Genomic DNA, 22215 nt, shown 5'->3' on the forward strand with positions numbered 1-22215 from the left:
CATTTCACATGCCTCATGAGCTAATCCCTATCGGTGAAAGTAAAAATTAATAACTGGCACCAAATACTCAGAAATTAAAAAATCCTCTCCTGAGTATCCATTTAGCCAGGCTGGGTATTACTGCAATAACAGATAGCTGTACTTAGAAAATAACAAAAATGAGAGTATTGCATAGTAAAACTTAAGGGTGCATGCAGCTGTTACTTGGACATAAATTCATACTCTTAAAGGTTTTTATCATTAAAATTAAAAATAAATGTCTGCAAACTGAACAAATCAAATGACAGTCATTCTTGCTTGGGTCAAGAGTTTATATGAATGTTATTATTTTTTCCTGTAACTTTATTTTTTTCTAATTAAAAAAAAGTAACTGTGTATTAACTTTGTAATAAAGAAAATTCTTAAATTTAAATTTCCTTGGAGAAAAAGGCCATGAAATGCAGTGAAGTTGTATTTTCTGCTTTGAAATGTATATAATCTTAATATTTGTCTAAAAGTTTTTGGATTTTGTTTTGGTAAACATGCTAATAATTTTCCTTTTATGTAAAGTTATATGACTTCGGGATTTATTTTCTTTCTCTCTCTTTTTAAATTTAGTACAAAATTAAGACTATCCAGGATTTGGTGAGTTTAAAAGAATCAGATCGTCACAATCTATTGCACTTCCTTGAAGATGAAAAGTATGAAGAGGTTATGGCTGTCCTTGGGAGTTTCCCATTTGTGACCATGGACATAAAATCACAGGGTAAATGGGAGGTTTCCCATTGCTTCCCTTTTGATAGATTGGCTTTTGTTTATTTGGCTCAAGGTCCTCAAAACACTTCATTTAATAACTTTTAATTAGACTTGGCAGAACTGTACTTTACCCGTCAGATTTGCTGTGATGGAAGATGTTGTATACTTACTAGTTTTGAGAACCCTACTTTTATTATCCTCCTAATGGGCTTAGGTTTGAGGATGCTTCTGTTCTGTAGTTCAGCTTTCAAGAAGATCTTAACTTTTCAAAGAATGAAAGAGATTTCTAGATGTAATGAAGGATATTTGAAATATATCTATTGTTAGTATAAGATACCTGCTTAGTTCTAAAATTAATTTTTAAAAAACCTAACTTGTTTATATTAATTAAATCTTGAAAATTACCATGCTCTGTGGCACATTTCATGTGTTTTTCTTGACTGACTTCTGTCTTTATGTCTGCTTGGAGTGAAAAAAAATAGAGATTATTTTTCTACCTACATAATTGTCCTGTGAGTTCCCATTTTAGAGCTGAATATAGTATCTTAGAATGGTGACAGAATTAGAGATTATTCTGCTCCATTCCTTCATTGTGACATTGTTCTGAGCTTTGACATTTACTGAGTTGCCATTGTGAAAACATTCTTGTGGGACCAAAAATACAAGGATGTGTTAGGAATGGTCTCCGTTTTTAAAGGGCTTGTAGTTGAGTTTTCTTATTATTAGACTTTTGGGGGTGTGTGTAGCAAATGTGGTTTTAAAAAATTAAACAGTTGCAAAAACATTGCAAAAAATGTTTTTAAAGTGTTTTTTAATATAAACAATATTTTCAAGTTCTTGCCTTAAAATATCTTTACTGTTGCTCAGAATACTAGTTTTAATTATTTTATTCTTACAGGCACGCATTTTTTCATATAGGTAAGATCTTGTGAGTATAAAGTTTGCACAATTTAATAGAGTGACAGAATTCTATTTTTATATCACTGTGAGAGAAAGCTGTTGTAGTCCTAACATTATACTCTGTTTTAAAAGACTTGGGTTTGAAACTTGGCAGTGTCGATGTAGCCATTTTGTGACCTTGGGCATTTTACTTTATTTCTGAACCTCAGTATCTTCTTTAAAGAAATAATAATAATGCTTCACAGAGCTGATTTAAGGATTAAATGAGTACATTGTTGAAGGCATCTACTAGAGAGCTTTTTATAGAGTAGATAGTCAATGAATTATTTTTTATTTAGTAGGTTTAAAACTCTATGTTTGAAATACTGAAATACCAGATTGATTTGAATAAGTTAAGTTTTGCTGTTTGCCTTGACATAGAGCTTGATTTTTATTTATTTATTTTCCTTTTATCTTATAGTATTGGATGATGAAGATAGCAACAACATCACAGTAGGATCCTTAGTTACAGTGTTGGTTAAATTGACAAGGCAAACAATGGCAGTAAGTAGTCTGTTTGTATTTTTATGCTTTAAGAGTTATGTGTTAAGGTTTTTATATTCTTTCATTCTAAGTTATACATTCTCAAAGTCAAAACTATTGTAGATTTTTTTAAAAATTAATTAATTAATTTTTTTATTGTAGATTTGAAAATCTAATTTTGCAGGTTCTGTTAGCTGTTTTGAAATTTTAAATTAATTTTTATAATTTTCACATTAGTTTTTAACTCACACACAAAGTTGAAAAATACTTTAATTCTTCCTGTGATGATTTGTTAATTCCCTATAAAACATAATTATAAGGTAGTGTGGGTATCTTGAACTGTAAAGTGTTATACAGAGATTAATTATTGATTATTGTTGAGAATTTCATTACCTACTTTTTTTTGAATTTTTGAATTTTATTTTATTTTTTTATACAGCAGGTTCTTACTAGTTATCTGTTTTATACATATTAGTGTATATATGTCAATCCCGATCTCCCAATTCATCCCACCACCACCAGCACCCCCCCCACCACCCCCCGCCACTTTCCCCACCTTGGTGTCCATACGTTTGTTCTCTACATCTGTGTCTCTATTTCTACCCTGCAAACCAGTTCATCTGTACCATTTTTCTAGGTTCTACATATATGCGTTAATATACGATATTTGTTTTTCTCTTTCTGACTTACTTCACTCTGTATGACAGTCTCTAGATCCATTCACGTCTCAACAAATGACCCAATTTCGTTCCTTTTTATGGCTGAGTAATATTCCATTGTATATGTGTACCACATCTTCTTTATCCATTCGTCTGTCGATGGGCATTTAGGTTGCTTCCATGACCTGGCTATTGTAAATAGTGCTGCAGTGAACATTGGGGTACATGTGTCTTTTTGAATTATGGTTTTCTTTGGGTATATGCCCAGTAGTGGGATTGCTGGGTCATATGGTAATTCTATTTTTAGTTTTTTAAGGAACCTCCATACTGTCGTCCATAGTGGCTGTATCAATTTACACTCCCACCAAGAGTGCAGGAGGGTACCCTTTTCTCCACACCCTCTCCAGCATTTGTTGTTCGTAGATTTTCTGATGATGCCCATTCTTACTGGTGTGAGGTGATACCTCACTGTAGTTTTGATTTGCATTTCTCTAATGATGTTGAGCATCTTTTCATGTGCTTCTTGGCCATCTGTATATCTTCTTTGGAGAAATGTCTATTTAGGTCTTCTGCCCATTTTTGGATTGGGTTGTTTGTTTTTTAATATTGAGCTGCATGAGTTGTTTATATATTTTGGAGATTAATCCTTTGTCCGTTGATTCATTTGCAAATATTTTCTCCCGTTCTGAGGGTTGTCTTTTCGTCTTGTTTGTAGTTTCCCTTGCTTTGCAAAAGCTTTTAAGTTTCATTAGGTCCCATTTGTTTATTTTTGTTTTCATTTCCATTACTCTAGGAGGTGGATCAAAAAAGATCTTGCTGTGATTTTTGTCAAAGAGTGTTCTTCCTATGTTTTCCTCTCAGAGTTTTATAGTGTCCGGTCTTACATTTAGGTCTCTAATCCATTTTGAGTTTATTTTTGTGTATGGTGTTAGGGAGTGTTCTAATTTCATTCTTTTACATGTAGCTGTCCAGTTTTCCCAGCACCACTTATTGAAGAGACTGTCTTTTCTCCATTGTATATCCTTGCCTCCTTTGTCATAGATTAGTTGACTATAGGTGCGTGGGTTTATCTCTGGGCTTTCTATCCTGTTCCATTGATCTATATGTCTGTTTTTGTGCCAGTACCATATTGTCTTGATTATTGTAGCTTTGTAGTATAGTCTGAAGTCAGGGAGTCTGATTCCTCCAGCTCCATTTTTTTCCCTCAAGACTGCTCTGGCTATTTGGGGTCTTTTGTGTCTCCATACAAATTTTAAGATTTTTTGTTCTAGTTCTGTAAAAAATGCCACTGGTAATTTGATAGGGATTACGTTGAATCTGTAGATTGCTTTGGGTAGTATAGTCATTTTCACAATATTGATTCTTCCAGTCCAGGAACATGGTATCTCTCTCCATCTGTTTGTGTCATCTTTGATTTCTTTCATCAGTGTCTTATAGTTTTCTGAGTACAGGTACAGGTCTTTTGTCTCCCTAGGTAGGTTTATTAGTAGGTATTTTATTCTTTTTGTTGCAGTGGTGAATGGGATTGTTTCCTTAATTTCTCTTTCTGATCTTTTGTTATTAGTGTATAGGAATGCAAGAGATTTCTGGGCATTAATTTTGTATCCTGCAACTTTACCAAATTCATTGATTAGCTCTAGTAGTTTTCTGGTGGCATCTTTAGGATTCTCTATGTATAGTATCATGTCATCTGCAAATAATGACAGTTTTACTTCTTCTTTTCCAATTTGTATTCCTTTTATTTCTTTTTCTTCTCTGATTGCCATGGCTAGGACTTCCAAAACTATGTTGAATAATAGTGGTGAGAGTGGACATCCTTGTTTTGTTCGTGATCTTAGAGGAAATGCTTTTCAGTTTTTCACCATTGAGAATGATGTTTGCTGTGGGTTTGTCATATATGGCCTTTATTACGTTGAGGTAGGTTCCCTCTATGCCCACTTTCTGGAGAGTTTTTATCATAAATGGGTGTTGAATTTTGTCAAAAGCTTTTTCTGCATCTATTGAGATGATCATATGGTTTTTTTTTGTTTTTTTTTTGTTTTTTTGTTTTTTTAAAAAATTTATTTATTTATTTATTTATTTATGGCTGTGTCAGGTCTTCGTTTCTGCGCAAGGGCCTTCTCCAGTTGCGGCAAGCGGGGACCACTCTTCATCACAGTGCGCGGGCCTCTCACTGTCGTGGCCTCTCCCGTTGCGGAGCACAGGCTCCAGACGCACAGGCTCAGTAGTTGTGGCTCAGAGGCCCAGCTGCTCCACGGCATGTGGGATCTTCCCGGACCGGGGCACGAACCCATGTCCCCTGCATTGGCAGGCCGATTCCTAACCACTGCGCCACCAGGGAAGCCCGATCATATGGTTTTAATTCTTCAGTTTATTAATATGATGTATCACATCGATTGATTTGCATATATTGAAGAATCCTTGCATCCCTGCGATAAATCCCACTTGATCATGGTGTATGATCCTTTTAATGTGTTGTTGGATTCTGTTTGCTAGTATTTTGTTGAGGATTTTTACATCTATATTCATCAGTGATACTGGTCTGTAATTTTCTTTTTTTATAGTATCTTTGTTTGGTTTTGGTATCAGGGTGATGGTGGCCTCATAGAATGAGTTTGGGAGTGTTCCTTCCTCTGCAATTTTTTGGAAGAGTTTGAGAAGGATGGGTGTTAGCGCTTCTCTAAATGTTTTATAGAATTCACCTGTGAAGCCATCTGGTCCTGGACTTTTGTTTGTTGGAAGATTTTTAATCACAGTTTCAATTTCATTACTTGTGATTGGTCTGTTCATATTTTCTATATCTTCCTGGTTCAGTCTTGGAAGATTATACCTTTCAAAGAATTTGTCCATTTCTTCCAGGTTGTCCATTTTATTGGCATTGAGTTGCTTGTACTAGTCTCTTTTAATGCTTTATATTTCTGTGGTGTCTGTTGTAACTTCTTTTTCATTTTTAATTTTATTGATTTGAGTCCTCTCCCTCTTTTTCTTGATGAGTGTGGCTAAAGGTTTATCAGTTTTGTTTATCTTCTCAAAGAACCAGCTTTTAGTTTTATTGATCTTTGCTATTGTTTTCTTTGTTTCTATTTCATTTATTTCTGCTCTGATCTTTATGATTTCTTTCCTTCTACTAACTTTGGGTTTTGTTTGTTCTTCTTTCTCAAGTTCCTTTAGGTGTAAGGTTAGATTGTTTATTTGAGATTTTTCTTGTTTCTTGAGGTAGGCTTGTATAGCTATAAACTTCCCTCTTAGAACTGCTTTTGCTGCGTCCCATAGGTTTTGGATCATCGTGTTTTCATTGTCATTTGTCTCTAGGTATTTTTTGATTTCCTCTTTGATTTCTTCAGTGATCTCTTGGTTATTTAGTAACGTATTGTTTAACCTCCATGTGTTGTGTTTTTTACGTTTTTTTCACTGTAATGGATTTCTAATCTCATAGCATTGTGGTCAGAAAAGATGCTTGATATGATTTCAGTTTTCTTAAATTTACTGAGGCTTGATTTATGACCCAAGATGTGACACTTGATTTATGACCCAACATTCTCTATCCTGGAGAATGTTCCGTGCGCACTTGAGAAGAAAGTGTAATCTGCTGTTTTGGGATGGAATGTCCTATAAATATCAATTAAATCTATCTGGTCTGTTGTGTCATTTAAAGCTTGTGTTTCCTTATTAATTTTCTGTTTGGATGATCTGTCCATTGGTGTAAGTGAGGTGTTAAAGTCCCCCACTGTTACTGTGTTACTGTCGATTTCCTCTTTTATAGCTGTTAGCAGTTGCCTTATGTGTTGAGGTGCTCCTATGTTGGGTGCATATATAATTATAATTGTCCTATCTTCTTCTTGGATTGATCCCTTGATCATTATGTAGTGTCCTTCCTTGTCTCTTGTAACATTCTTTATTTTAAAGTCTATTTTATCTGATACGAGTATTGCTACTCCAGGTTTCTTTTGATTTCCATTTGAATGGAATATCTTTTTCCATCCCCTCACTTTCAGTCTGTGTGTGTCCCTAGGTCTGAAGTGGGTCTCTTGTAGACAGCACATATATGAGTCCTGTTTTTGTATCCATTCAGTGAGCCTATGTCTTTTGGTTGGAGCATTTAATCCATTCACGTTTAAGGTAATTATTGATATCTATGTTCCTATGACCATTTTCTTAATTGTTTTGGGTTTGTTTTTGTAGGTCCTTTTCTTCTCTTGTGTTTCCCACTTAGAGATGTTCCTTTAGCATTTGTTATAGAGCTGGTTTGGTGGTCCTGAATTCTCTTAGCTTTTGCTTGTCTGTAAAGCTTTTGATTTCTCTGTCAAATCTGAATGAAATCATTGCTGGGTAGAGTCATCTTGGTTGTAGGTTCTTCCCGTTTATCACTTTAAATATATCATGGCACTCCCTTCTGGCTTGTAGAGTTTCTGCTGAGAAATCAGCTGTTAACCTTATGGGAGTTCCCTTGTATGTTATTTGTCATTTTTCCCTTGTTGCTTTCAGTAGTTTTCCCTTGTCTTTAATTTTTGTCAATTTGATTACTTCGTGTCTTGGCGTGTTTCTCCTTGGGTTTATCCTGCCTGGGACTCTGCGCTTCCTGGACTTGGGTGGCTATTTCCTTTCCCACGTTAGGGAAGTTTTCAGCTATAATCTCTTCAAATATTTTCTTGCATCCTTTCTCTCTCTCTTCTCCTTCTGGGACCCCTGTAATGTGAATGTTGTTGCATTTAATGTTGTCCCAGAGGTCACTTAGGCTGTCTTCATTCTTTTTCATTCTTTTTTCTTTATTCTGTTCTGCGGCAGTGAATTCCACCATTCTGTCTTCCAGGTCACTTATCCGTTCTTCTGCCTCAGTTATTCTGCTATTGATTCCTTCAAGTGTATTCTTCATTTTAGTTATTGTATTGTTCATCTCTGTTTGTTTGTTCTTAATTCTTCTAGGTGTTTGTTCTTTAATTCTTCTAGGTCTTTGTTAAACTTCTCTTGCATCTGCTAGATCTTTGCCTCCATTCTTTGTCCGAAGTCCTGGATCATCTTCACTGTCATTATTCTGAATTCTTTTTCTGGAAGGTTGCCTATCTCCACTTTATTTAGTTGTTTTTCTGGGGTTTAATCTTGTTCCTTCATGTGGTACAAAGTCCTCTCCTTTTCATTTTGTCTGTCCTACTGTGAATGTGGTTTTCCTTCCACAGGCTGCAGAATTGTAGTTCTTCTTGCTTCTGCTGTCTGCCCTCTACCTACTTCTTTTTAGTCAATTCTTGAGAATTTACTCCCTTTTATTTTTATTTTAAAAAGTACAGTAAAATTAGCTTTTTTTCCTAATTATGTGAAACATTCATGCTGTGTGGGGAAAAAAATTGAGGCAATGCAGAAAAGTATAGGAAGAAATTAAAATCACCTAAAATTCTACCACTCTGAGATCATCAGTTTTGAAGCTCATCCCTTTAGCTAGCCTAATGCATGCATACCCACAGAGTTAAATGATAGTTTTATCATGGATCCCTTATCTCACCCCTGCTCCCCCAGGAAACCTCCTTGTCAGACCCAGATGACCAGAATTCAGTCTTGTGTTAATCTTTTTGTATCTTTCTCCATGCTCGTGTTTACTATCTGGACCTTTTCAGTGCATATATGTACATGCATGTATATGTATATTGGTACTTTTCTCATTCTTTTTCATTAAATCCAGTCATAATGTCTATGTTCCCTGCATCTTGTTTTTCTCAGTTTCTGTTACATATTTATATTACCTCCCAAGCCAAGTATAACTCCTAAGTTTCAACTATAGTCGTAACCCATTTTTAATAGACTGTAGTATATCAGCTCAGTTTTATTCAGCCAGTGGTAGATTTTAGCCTGTTCTACTCTGAGGTCTATTGGCATCTGTAGGAAACCTATGCTACCTTTAAAACCCATGTCTAAAACCTCTGGTAGGAAAAGCATATTTTGTAGTAGGACATATCAAATCAAAGATACTGTTTTATGGTAGCAAGTGGTAAGGAAGCATTTGTATCATGGACTCTGGATGAGACGTGCCTCCTGGGAGAAGAGGAAGCTCTAAGCCAGTGGTCAGGATTGGGTTTAGAATCTAGATTTACACCGCCCACAGGCTTTGAAATTCCCAGCCTGAGAAATGAGCACAAAATTGGCCTTGGGCTGTTGACACTTCTCAGGTAATTAGTAAAAGAAAAAGCAAAAGTGCCCTGGAGGAAGGGAAAGAATCAAGTATTTATCTTTCAGTTCTTTCATCAGTTGTATCTCAGCATAATTAAGCATTAGAACCCAACTAATAAGTGAAGAAATGAAGCAGAGATGATAGAATTAGGCTAGAGGCTGGCAGACTTTTTCTATAAAGGTCCAGTTATTAAATAATATGTTCAGGACTTCCCTGGTGGCGCAGTGGTTAAGAATCCACCTGGTAATGCAGGGGAAATGGGTTCGAGCCCTGGTCCAGGAAGATCCCACATGCCACGAAGCAAATAAGCCTGTGAGCCACAACTACTTAGCCTGCGCTCTAGAGCCCATGAACCACAACTACTGAAGCCCGCATGCCTAGAGCCCATGTTCCACAACAAGAGAAGCTACAGCAATGAGAACCCTGCACACCGCAACAAAGAGTAGCCCCCACTCACCGCATCTAGAGAAAGCCTGCGCGTAGCAACGAAGACCCAACGCAGCCAAAAAGAAATTAATTAATTTTTAAAAATATTGATATGTTTGGTTTTTACAGGCCGTATGGTCTCTGTAGCAACTGCTGAACTCACAAATGGGCATAGTTGTGTTCTAATAAAACTTTGTTTAAAAAGCAGACAGTGAGCCATAGTTTGCTGACCGATGCATTAGGCCAACAGTTTGAGCCCAACAGTTGTTGTTTTCACTTGTTAGCTTTAACAATTCTAGGGAGTTTATGAAACACAACCCATATCACTTGTCGTCTTCTAGTATAGATTCTTGCTAAGTTCTTACGGGATTTCAAATCCTAAATTTATAGCTTCTGTACTGATTCTAAATGGATTATTTGGTGGGTGGGTATGTCTTTAGGATATGTAGATTTGGTGTTCCACTTCTTAGTTATATCTAAGTTATATCAGTTATATCAGCAATATCACTTACAATCATAAATAAACTAATATTGGTCTCCTGAAGTTTTAATGTTAGAGAATAATGTAATATATTCAAATTCTCATAACTTTAAAATAGTCATGTCTGATTACTATTAGAATAAAAGTAAAAATTTAAATTATGAAATATGACTGACTTATAATGAGTTTACATATTTTAAGGCATTGCATTTATAAATTTAAGTAGAATGTACTTCTCAAAATATATTCAAGACAGATGTGAGATATTTCAGAAGGTAACTTCTAAAGCGTCATTTAGTGATTGCTAAATTTGCACACATACATCATTTAGTAATTGCTTCAAGTCTCCTGTCTATCCATGGTTTTGTCCCCACCCCGTGCAGTTGTCAGCAGTTAAAAAACTTACTGATAATATATATTGAAAGATTGCTTTATCGGAAAGGTAAATATAGGTTGACAGACTTTATATTTTTCTTCCCACTACCTGTAGGAAGTATTTGAAAAGGAGCAGTCCATCTGTGCTGCAGAGGAACAGCCAGCAGAAGATGGGGTAAAAACTTCAGTTTTCCTATCTATCTTTCCTGGTGAAAGAACTGTTTTGTTTAGTTCTCTGATTGATTTATATTGCTGTGGGAGACTAATTCACTTTACTACAACATTTTTTAGTTTAGCCATTTCCATCTAAAATTTACTATGACTTCCAAATGAAACTAGTGCTACAACTTCTGAGTGTGCATGTGTGTTGTGATTTACAGCAGGGTGATACTAACAAGAACAGAACAAAAGGAGGATGGCAACAGAAGAGTAAAGGACCCAAGAAAACTGCTAAATCAAAAAAAAAGAAACCTTTAAAAAAAAAACCTACACCTGTGCCCTTATCACAACCAAAGCAACAGAAACAAAAGCAGGCTAACGGAGTCGTTGGGAGCGTAAGTTTATTATCTTATGTAAAGATTATTGTTACTATCATCTTTATTGAGGTCTAACATACACTAAAATGTTCAAATCTTATGTGTATAGCTCCTGAAGTTTTACAATTGTGTGTACCCATTATACCCAGATCAAGATATAAAACCTTACCAGCACCCTAAAAGGCTCTCTTGTACCCTTCTCAGTCAGTGACCCCTCCATCCACCCCCCACGGCCTTCCCCACTGTTCTCACTGTTAGGACCATAGATTAGTTTTGCCTATTCTTAAAATTCCTATAAGTGGAATTGTTTGGCTGCTTTCATTCAACGTAGTGTCTTTGACATTCACCTGTACAGTGTGTAGCAGCAGCTGTGTGTGTGTGTGTGTGTGAGAGAGAGAGAGAGATTCCATTATATGAATATACCACAATTTATCTGTTCTGTGATTGGTGGACATTATGGGTTTTTCTGGTTTTTGCCTATTCTTAATAAAGATGTTCTGCTTTTGTACATGTCATTTTGTGGGCATTCATTTTTCTTGGGTATGTACCTAGCAGTGGAATTGCTGGGTCATAAAATAGGTGTATGTTTAACTTGTTGAAAGAGCCCATTTTCTAAAGTTTTACCATTTTTTGGTCCTACCAGCAAAATATGAGTCCTGTTCCACATCCTCACCAATACCTGGTTTTACCATTCTTTTTTATTTAAGCCACTGTGATGGATCTGTGGTGGTATCTGTGTGTGTGGGTGTGGGTGTGGGTGTGTGTGTGTGTTTTTCCTGTGTGTGGTTTTATTTATATTTACCTGATGACTAATGATTTTGAGCACCTTTTCATGTACATACTGGCCATTTGGATATCCTCTTTTATTTTGGGGTTGTTTTTCTTCTTATGGATTTGTAGGATTCCTTTATGTATTCTGGATATGAGTCCCTTTTAGCTCTCTTAATGGAGCTTTTGATGGTTCTTAATTTTAATAAAGTCTGTTTCATCAGTCTTTATGGTTAGTGCTTTCGTGTCCTGTTAGAGACATCTTTGCCTATCCCAAGGACACAAGGAATGGAAGATATTTTTGTTTTCTTCTATGAGTATTATTATTTTGCTTGTTAAATTTAGCTCTGTGTTATATCTTAAATTTTTGTGAATAGTGTGAGATTGGGATTATAGACCACTTATTTTAGCACCATTTATTGGAAAGATCATTCTTTCCTCTCTGAATTGCAATAGTGATTTGTTGTAAAAAAGTTACCATAAGTGTATATGCGCAAATCTGTTTATGGACTTTCTAGTCCATTGCACTGATTATTTGTCTCTTCTTGTGCCAGTACCACACTGTCTTAATTATTGTGGCTTTATTTTAAGTCTTAAAATATGGTCATGTAAGTCCTCAAACTCTTATTTTACTTCTTCAAAATTGTCTTGACTATTTTAGGTCCTTTGCATTTCCAGCTAAAATTTTAGAATAAGCTTGAGAATTTCCACCCAAAAAAAGCTGCTGGAATTTAGATTGGTATTGTGTTTACTCTGTGATTCAATATGGGAAGAATTCACAGGTTAACAGTATTGACTCTTTTTATTCATAATTATGCTTTATCTTTATTAACTGGATCTTTCTTAATTTTTCTCAGCAGTGTTTTGTGATTTCCATTGGCAGAGTATATGACACATCTTTCATTAGATTTACTCCTGTGTGTTTGATCCTTTCTAGTGCTATTGCAAATAACATTAAAGAATTTCATTCTTCAGTGTTTATTGCTGGTGTATAGAAGTGTAGTTGCCTTCTAAATATTTACCTTATATCAAGGATTCTTGATGAATTGACAGTAATTCTAACTATTTGTAGATATTTAAAGAAAAAGATTTTCTACATACACAATCATGCCATCTGGGAATAAAGACAGCTTTACTTTAATCTTTATGCGGTTTCTTCCTTTCTGCCTTACTGTACTGGCTAGAACTTTCAGTGTAGTGTTGATTAGAAGTAGAAGTGAAGATGGCAGTCACCCTTTTCTTATTGTTGATCTCATGGAGAAAGCAAACATTATTTCACCACTAAGTATGAGGTTAGGTATAGGGTTTTTGTAGATATTCTTTATCAAGTTAAGGATGTGTTCCCTCTATTCCCAGTTTGGTTTTTTATCATGAGATGATTGTATGATATTTCTCCTTTCTGTTAATGTGACAAATTATACTGATGAATTAAAAAATTTTAAACTATCCTTGTATTCCTGGAACAAATCTCATTTGCTCATAACATAGTATTTTTAAAATATTTATCTGGATTTAGTAATATTTTGTTTAGGATTCCTGCATCTATTTTTATGAGAGAAAGTTGGTTTGTCATTCTTCTTTCTTGTAATATTCTTGCGAGGTTTTGGATCACGTTTATGCTGGCCTCATTAAACAAGTTAGGGATTATTCTCTCTTTCTTTTTCCTGGAAGGGTATATAAGATTGGGTTGTTTCTTATTTGAAAGAATTACCTAGAGAAGCCATATGGGCTTGGAGTTTGAAAAAGGATTTAATTGTAGAGTCCATTTATTTAACATATTCCACTTTTTTTCTTATATCAGTTTTAGTAAATTGTGTTTTTCAAGGACTCTGTCCATTTCCTCTAAGTTGTCAAATTTATTGACAAAGTTATTCATAATATCCTTATTTTTAATGTCTTTTGGATCTGTAGTTATGTCTCTTTTATTCCTAATATTGGTAATCTGTATTGTCTCTTTTTTTCTTCGATCAGTCTTGCCTAATAAGATTTATTAATTTTATTAATCTTTTTAAAGAACCAATGTTTGGTTTTGTTTGGGTTTCCCTTTTGCATATCTGCTTTCTCTTTAATTGATTTCTGGTCTGTATTATTCACTGCTACTTTCTTTGCATTTAATTTGCTATTCTTTTTCTTGCTTCTTGAAACGGACTAGTAAGTATTTTGTCTGGGACAGTGACTTTCCTTACTGCATTATACTCCTTATTGAAGATGATATTAAATTCCCAAAGCAGTACTATAAACTTCTCATTTCTCCTTCTAAAATATATTGTATAATTGGTGTTTGTGAAAGATGAGCCATCTTAGCCATTGTGGTAGTATATTTTGCAAATAGAAATAAAATATTTTTGTTTTACAAACTCTGAAGACTGAATAAAATAACTGACAAAAAGACAAATAAGCCAAATGTTAAAAGTCTTCAGGCTGACTCCCACATATTTATACATAAAAATGTTTATAATTCTCTAAAATTCTGCATGAATAGTGAAATTGTAATCTTGAGCCCGTTTAATTATAATGACAGTAAATTAGTTTCAGGGACTCAGAATGGTATATTCATTGAGATATTCAGAGCTTTTGTGGTTGCTTTTTCCTTTTAGGAAGCTGCAGTAAAGGAAGATGAAGAAGAAGTTTCTGACAAAGGCAGTGACTCTGAGGAAGAAGAAACCAATAGAGACTCTCAAAGTGAAAAAGATGATGGTAGTGACAGAGACTCTGATAGAGAGCAAGATGAAAAACAAAACAAGGATGATGAAGCAGTAAGACTTATAGGTTTAAATAATTGGAATTATACCTCTGATGATAGTTTTGGTTTCTGTTGTTGTTTTTCCTTTGCTTGCTTACTTTTTTTGCTTGTCTTAAGCAATACCAGTATATTTTATAATCTTATATTACTTTTACAGAATGTTTTTGAGGGATGGTAGTTGTAATTATAAAGAAAAGTTATTTCTAACAAGATTGGAAATCCTAATTTTCTTAAATCTTAAATTGTTAGATGGGGTAGGACCTGGGTCTGAGGTGAAGTCAGTTTGTTCTCTTAAGGCAATTTTCTGTGTTATCTGGAAATATGAGTAAGGAAAGGTGGATTATGAAATAGGTAGCATTTACTTGGAAGAGGATCTCAAAAGTTCCAGGAAATGTTTAGGGTGAAGAAACATTACTGTGGGCTGTAACGTCAAGAAGTTGGTTAAGGTAAAAGCTAACATTTACGGAATGCCACCTCGTTTCAAGAGGTATATAAGACATTAAGGAAAGGGCTGTCACTAAGGAATTAAGATTGTGAGGGTAAAGGGAATAGAAAAAAAATCTCATGGCATGGCATTAAGTTGCACATGATTTATGAGAAGGCTGTAGAAAAGAATATTTGGTGGACAAATAATGGTCCTTAGAGGCTCACTGTAAATGAACTGTAACCTGATCAGCCATTTTCTTTATGTTTGTGGTGTTCTTGACTGGACCATTGATCTAAAAGTAACCCTTGTGGTTTAGGAATTTAAAAGAGATTCCCTGAATAGCCTCTGAGGCAAAAGCAGAGGCCAAAAAAAAGGAAAAAGTAAAAGGGCAAAGGATAAAGGTATATAGAAATAATGTACTTGCCCTTGGGAATGGTGGGAGAAAAATAAGGATGACTGTTTTTAGCAGTTGCTGGCCCTTGAGTGTTTTTGTACTTTGAGAATTAAGTTGATTGCCAGGAAATTAAAACCTATCAAAGAAATTATTCCCCCACCCTTGTTTTGAGAAAGAGTTGACAAATTTCTTTCTGGCTGTATTAGGGTTAGTAGAAGTGACTAGGTTAGTAGGGTTTTGATAAACTAGTTTCTTCAGATGACCAAAAAATACATTCATTCAATTGACAAATAATTATACAAATAACAAATAATTACTCATTATCTGTCACACTGCAAGCGCGGTGTTAGATGATAGGAATGCAAAGCTAAATGTGCAATAGTTTCTGCCCTTGAATGATAGTAGCCTAATGGAGAAGGCAGACTTGTAAGTAAGCACTATAGTACCAAAGAGACTATGCACGTTGTGCAAGGGGCAGTGATGGCACAAAGGAAGGAGTGATCAACTCAGCTCTGGGGTAGAGGACAATTTGTGGGACTCAGGAACTCACACTTTAGACTTTAGCTGCTCCTGAAAGAATAATGAGTAGGAATTTGCCAGGTAGAGAAAAAAGAAAACAAAAATCCAAACAGGGTTTAGGAGGAGTGAAATAGCTGGTGAGGTCAGAGAAGTCTAGGTGGTTGGAAACGACTAGAAGAAAAAGTGCAGGGAGGAAAACAGTGACAGGAGACTGAAGAGACAGGTCCAGGTCAGGTCATGATTGGCTGTGTAGTTCATACTAGATGGGTTAGAGTTGATTTATGAAAAGAAGCATTGTAAGTCTGGGGCAGGGAAATGATCAGATTTGTGGAACTGAACTCAGTAGTAGTTAGTGTTGTCAGGAATAACATCTGGAAGAAGACGGACACCCCTCAAAATGATTGAAAATATGCTTGATTTCAAATATTTAATTTTCACTTTACAGGAGTGGCAAGAATTACAACAAAGTATACAGCGAAAGGAGCGAGCTCTACTGGAAACCAAATCAAAGATAACACACCCTGTTTATAGTCTTTACTTTCCTGAGGTGAGTTATACACAGCCTAGTGTTTTCCTTATTCTATTCAGATATTTCTTAGTTGCTTTTTATCTCTCTGTAGTGTGTATTGGCTCAAATATGCTGAATGTGGTCTATTCTTGATAGGCCACATTTTTGAAGCCTATATTTCAACATAAATCATTTTTAGTGAATGTGTTGTTTAAAAGGAGGGTTGTTAACTCTTTAAGTACTTCTGTCTTTTCTGCGCCCAGATTACTGAGAGTTGTGCTTAATGATGATTTTTCATTAGCAGTTCAGGCAGTCCTAGTTGGACAAATGCATATTTTGCCTATGACTATGTGGCTGTTGTGAATCTCACACTTCGGTCATGTTTTAAATAGGATGAAAATGTCCTTAAATTTTCCCCATGGGTTTTCTCTGAGGGTTCTCTACTGGCCACCTGTAGCCACTAGACTTGCTCCGATAATTGCCCTGGTCCATGGGAAGAGGCAAGCCCATGGCTGAGGGACCTGCTAAGTTCAGTAGTAGCCAAGCCCCAAGCTCAGGACAGATCATTGCAGTGCTGTTTGTTCCCTTGTGCTTGTTTACTTTGTGACTGTGGCCTGTTCAACTTTTGATCTCTTTGATACGCTATGTTGTTTGTCTTTCAAATGAATTTGGGATCTGCTTGATGTATTGCATTTGTGGATGATTTTGTCTGTGGCTAGAGATCAAGGACTGGTTGCCTCTTAGTTTAGCGAAGCTGTTCCCGTAGACTGCCTTGCAGCTTTGCCACAGAACCTTGTGCTTACCACTCATGTTTGGCAGGTGATTTCATGTATAAATCTGCTTTCTGCTCTAGAACATCAATCTCTAGTTGCTGGGGGCTGCTGAAGGCAAATTCCTAAGTGATTTGGCTCTCCTAATAATAAATGAGTGGCTCTGCACAGACTTTTGTTTTGACTTGGAGAGAAGTCAGCCCAGGATTCCATCTTACTGTGTGCACTGATCTTCTGGCATGTCCTGAGCTATAGCCCATCTGTTGGGGCATTTTGCCCATTGCAGTGTCGTCTGCCAACACCAAAGCTCCTGAAAGCAAGCGAATAAATTCCACTCATTGATTGGTTTTAAAAGTACCATGGGATGCTGTAAGCTGCATAATTTGTACCCTTATAATAGACAGCTTCATTTTAGACCATGCTTAGTTAATAAGCAAAGCATTCATTTACTCCCTTAGAACATTTTAGCAGTGAAAATGCCTTCTTGTAATTTCATCTACATGGTAAATATCTCAAAGTGCCATTTATCAGATAAACTTTATTTAGGATTTTCCTAACATCTACCTGTCTACCTTCCCATGTACCTACCTGACCACCATACTACCCACTTAAATTACTAAAAGTTTTATGTTAATTATTGACTTACATGTTAATTGCAGCTCATGTTTATTTAATAAGTTAAGAATGGTTGGGAATCTCACACAACAGAAACAGTTTTGTTTAAAGTACAAATAACTCATGGTAGAACATCTTTTCCACTTTTCACCATGTGCATCAAGAGAGCGTAGGTGCAGTGCCGTAGATTGATAGTCACTAGCTTCTTTTTTTTTTTTTTTACACAACAGATCCTCTCTTTTTTTTTTTTTTTTAATCTTAAATTTTCTTTTATTTATTTAGGCTGCATTGGGTCTTTCTTGCTGTACGCGGGCTTTCTGTAGTTGCGGCGAGTGGGGACTACTCTTCATTGAGATGCACAGGCTTCTCATTGCCATGGCTTCTCTTGTTGAGGAAAACGAGCTCTAGACATGCAGGCTTCAGTAGTTGTGACACGCGGGCTCAGTAGTTGTGGCTCGTGGGCTCTAGAGTGCAGGCTCAGTAGTTGTGGCACACAGGCTTAGTTGCTCCACCACATGTGGGATTTTCCCGGACCAGGGCTCAAACTTGTGTCCCCTGCACTGACAGGTGGATTCTTAACCACTGCGCCACCAGGGAAGTCCCAGATAGTCACTAGCTTCTTAATAAATAGTATTCTTGAATGAATCTCATTTTAATCAAATAGCGTGGGTAGGGGATGGAGGGTGGGAGGCATTCTCTAAGTGGAGATAAAGAATAAATGCACATTTTGAATATACCCCTCTGCTTCTCATATTAATATATGTTCTGGTAATGAAATGTCAGACCACTTAAATAGTAGAGATGTTTACCTCAGTTCATTAATAATCATAACTTTTAAAATTATTATTGATATATAGTTGAAATACAACATCACATTAGTTTCAGGTATAACATATAGTGATTTGACATTTGCATACATTATGAAATGGTCACCACAATAAGTCTAGTAACCATCTGTTCCCATACAGAGTTATTACAATATTATTGATCATATTCCTTATGCTGTATATTACATCCCCATGGCTTATTTATTTTATAACTGGAGGTTTGTACTTCTTAATCTCCTTCACTTATTTCTCCCCCTACCCCCACCCCTCTGGCAACTACCTGTTTGTTCTCTATGTCTGTGAGTCTGTTTTCATTTTGTTTTGTTTTTTAGATTCTACAAATAAGTGAGATCATATGGTATTTGTCTTTCTCTCACTTTACTTAACATGATATCCTCTAGGTCCATCCACATTGTTTCAAATGTCAAGATTTCGATTCTTTTTTATGGCTAAGTAATATTCTGTTGTATATATGTACCACATCTTCTTTGTCCATTCATCCATCAATGGACACTTCAGTTGCTTCCATATCTTGACTACTGTAAATAATGATGTGGTGAATTGCTGTGTAATTGCGGTAATTGCTTTTGAAATTAGCAACTTTGTTTTCTTGGGGTAAATTGCCAGAAGTGAAATTGCTGAATCATATGGTAGTTGTATTTTTAATTTTTTGAGGATCCTCCATACTGTTTTCCATAGTGGCTATATAAATGTAACTGTAATTTTATTGTGCTCTGTGTCCTAGGCAGTTTTACAGATATTTTACTTGTATTATCTCGGTTTATGTTCACAACACAGCGTGAGGTAGGCATTCATCACTTAACAGAGAAAAAAGTGAGGTTTAGAGAAGTGAAATAATCAGGTCTGGATGGCTTTAAAACAGGCATTGGCAAACTACTGCCTACAGACAAATCTGCCTCCCAGCCTGTAAATGAAGTTTTATTGGAACAGAGTCACACTCATTCTTTTTGCAATACAGTGGCAGAGTTGAGTAGTTGCAGCAGAGACTCTGGCTCACAAAGGCCAGATGTTTATACAGTTGGCCCTCGGTATCTGTGGGTTCTGCATCTGCAAATACGGAGGGCCAACCGTACCATGACACGTTATGTAAAAGACTTGAGCATCTATGAATTTTGGTATCCTGGAGGTGGGGTGGTCCTGGAACCAATCTCCTGTGGGGTACAACTGTACTCCATTTTGAGTCTGTTATGTTTTACACATTTTGTGTGTTCAAAACACACATAGACGAACATATATATACACATATACCTATTGTGGTAGTCTTAACCCTTGGGTTAAGCAGAAGTTGGGTTAATCATGCACTTGTGATCTGTTATTCTGCTTATTAATGTTGCAGTGCCTTGTAGTTTAAGGCATTTAAACAAAAACTTTTAGCTGAACTTAGTGTAGCATTTTTAGAAAGATAATAAAACAAATTTTAATGTCTTAGGATTGAAATGCAATAGAAAGTGCAAGTGATTTTGGCTTAGAAGCATAAACATTTTTCCTACGAAACTATTTTCAGTAAAAAGTCATTTTTTTAACCTTCTTTTGGATAATTGAGACTTTAGAATAGTCTATTGTTGTTTTGGTTGATTATTTGGAATATCCTAGAATTTATTTTTAGGTACAAAACATTTTTTTTTAAAAGCCATTTTAGAAAGATATTGTCTCTGTCCAGTTCTTAAACAGTGGATGCGAAGCAGATGACTGTTCAGTTACTGACCTGTGCTGTAATACAGTGATGGTTGCTGGGCACACTGAAGTTTGGTACTTCCAGACTAGTCTTCTAATTTTTGTTTTAATAGATTTTTGTCTCCTGTCAGTGCTCTCTGCTACCATTGTGCATTCTGGTGGCAATTTTTTTGCCCAGCTCTTTTTCTGTTCCTAATCTTTTATGAAGTACAACTAAAAATGCTGAGCTTATTAAAATCATGTGCAGTAAAAGGTATAAACAGGCTCTTAGAATCTGAGATGCTCTCTTATGAGTAATGTGTTTTAATATATTGATTTCTGATATTGTTGCCCAAGTCCCTTCCACTCCTACTTTCTGGCTTTTGCTTATTACTAGGTAACATTACTAAGATTATTTGCTAAATGATATTGTAATAGTTCATACTGTTTTCTTTTTTAGCATATCTTTTGTCATTTACAATTAATCAGGGGTTTTTAATACAGAGGTTCATCAATAGCGTTTAAGGGGCCATTTGAAACACCAAAATTACATACAAAAGTGTTGTGGAGAGCAGATCTACAAATGGTTAAGAACAATTTATTCATTCAGTAAATATTTATTGACATCTATTTTGTACCAGGCACTGAGTCTGTGCTGGGGATACAGCAACGAATAAAACAAGGAAAATACAGTTGGCCCTCTGCATCTGTGGGTTTTGCATCCGTGGATTTGACCAACTGTGGATTGAAAATGTTAGGGGGGTACATTCCAGAAAGTTCCAAAAGGCAAAACTTGAATTTGCTGGGTACTGGCATAGCATTTACATTGTATTAGATATTATAAGTAATCTAGAGATGAAACAAATCATATGCAAATACGACACCAGTTTATATAAAGGATGTGAGCATTCATGGGTTTTGGTGTCCACATTGTGGGTGTGGGGGGGCGTGTCTGGAACCAGTCCCCCTCAGGTACCAAGGGATAACCATACCGCTAAAATGAGACAAGGCAAAATTGTATTTCTCCAACTCTTTTTGGTTATTTATACTCTTTTTTTCTTTGCAGGAAAAACAAGAATGGTGGTGGCTTTATATCGCAGATAGGAAGGAACAAACGTTAATATCTATGCCATACCATGTGTGCACACTAAAAGATATGGAAGAGGTAATTATCCAACAACATCATTTAAATATAGAAAACAGTATAGAAATCAGTTTATCGTATTTGGCTTATTACATTTTATTTAAGACACATTTTATAACTATTCTCTGACATCTTTTTGGAGAGAGCTCATTGGAACTTTATGAAGTACTGAACTACAACTTGGTAGTCTTCTAAAACCTTGTTCTCAACTTATTTTGGGGAGTTTTCACTGTTACTATCTCAGAACACATGCCTTACCTTATCTCCAGAATTTAATTATGTTTTACAAAAATTTATGATTTTTATCCTCTTTGGGTTAGTGCTCAGATATATACCTCTTGTCTTAAAAAACAAATATAAGAACTGGTGATTCGTGTTTTAGAGTGGAATTTTTTATTACATTGCATTGTCCACTGTCAGTGACATCACTAATATAGCTTTGTGATGAACATATTTTGCCTTGGATTTTCTTGTTTTTCTTCTTGATTTTTTATGTTATTTTTCTAGGAAGAAGGTTCTGTCTACCTGGACTTGGTGGACAAGAGCAAGGCTTTGAATTTCAAGATCTATGATGATGATTTTTAATCCAAAACGTTTTTTCCCACCTTTCTAACCAAGTAGTACATGTATGAAGTAGTTTCTTGTTTATTTGACACTTAGAGTTGGTACCAACTTAAGGGTATTTCTTTGACAGAGTAATTTTAACATTTTTTTAAATTTAAATTTTACCTATTTTTGAATGGATAATACGTTCACCTAGTTAATATTTCAGAAGATATACAAAAGTGCACACACTGAAATATCTTGTATCCCTGTCTCTCAGTCACCCATTCCACTTCCTGGAGACCATCAGTGTTATCAAAATTTTATCTGTTCTTCATGTGGTATTGTAAATTACAAGCAAATATGTAGGTGTATTCTCTCCAGTTTTGCACAAAAGGTAGCATATACCATGTTCTGCACCTTACCTTTTTCTCTTAGTGACATAACTTGGAATTTGCACCAAGTTATGGTGCAAATTAATTTCTGTATTAA

At 35.6% G+C, this 22215-nt stretch overlaps 1 protein-coding gene across 1 annotated transcript in view; it reads left to right on the plus strand.

Moving 5' to 3' along the window:
- The window catches only part of SEC63 (SEC63 homolog, protein translocation regulator), a 69231-nt gene that overhangs the window by 41750 nt on the left and 5266 nt on the right, over positions 1–22215 (plus strand). Inside the window, exons 13-19 of the mRNA XM_059941470.1 lie at positions 598–745; positions 2096–2178; positions 10371–10430; positions 10636–10809; positions 14157–14315; positions 16088–16189; positions 21103–21201. Of these exons, the coding sequence (XP_059797453.1) occupies positions 598–745; positions 2096–2178; positions 10371–10430; positions 10636–10809; positions 14157–14315; positions 16088–16189; positions 21103–21201 (825 nt within the window). The remainder of the gene's footprint in view (positions 1–597; positions 746–2095; positions 2179–10370; positions 10431–10635; positions 10810–14156; positions 14316–16087; positions 16190–21102; positions 21202–22215) is intronic.

Source organism: Balaenoptera ricei, chromosome 12 (genome assembly GCF_028023285.1).
Source record: "Balaenoptera ricei isolate mBalRic1 chromosome 12, mBalRic1.hap2, whole genome shotgun sequence".
NCBI classification, from domain to species: Eukaryota; Metazoa; Chordata; class Mammalia; order Artiodactyla; family Balaenopteridae; genus Balaenoptera; species Balaenoptera ricei.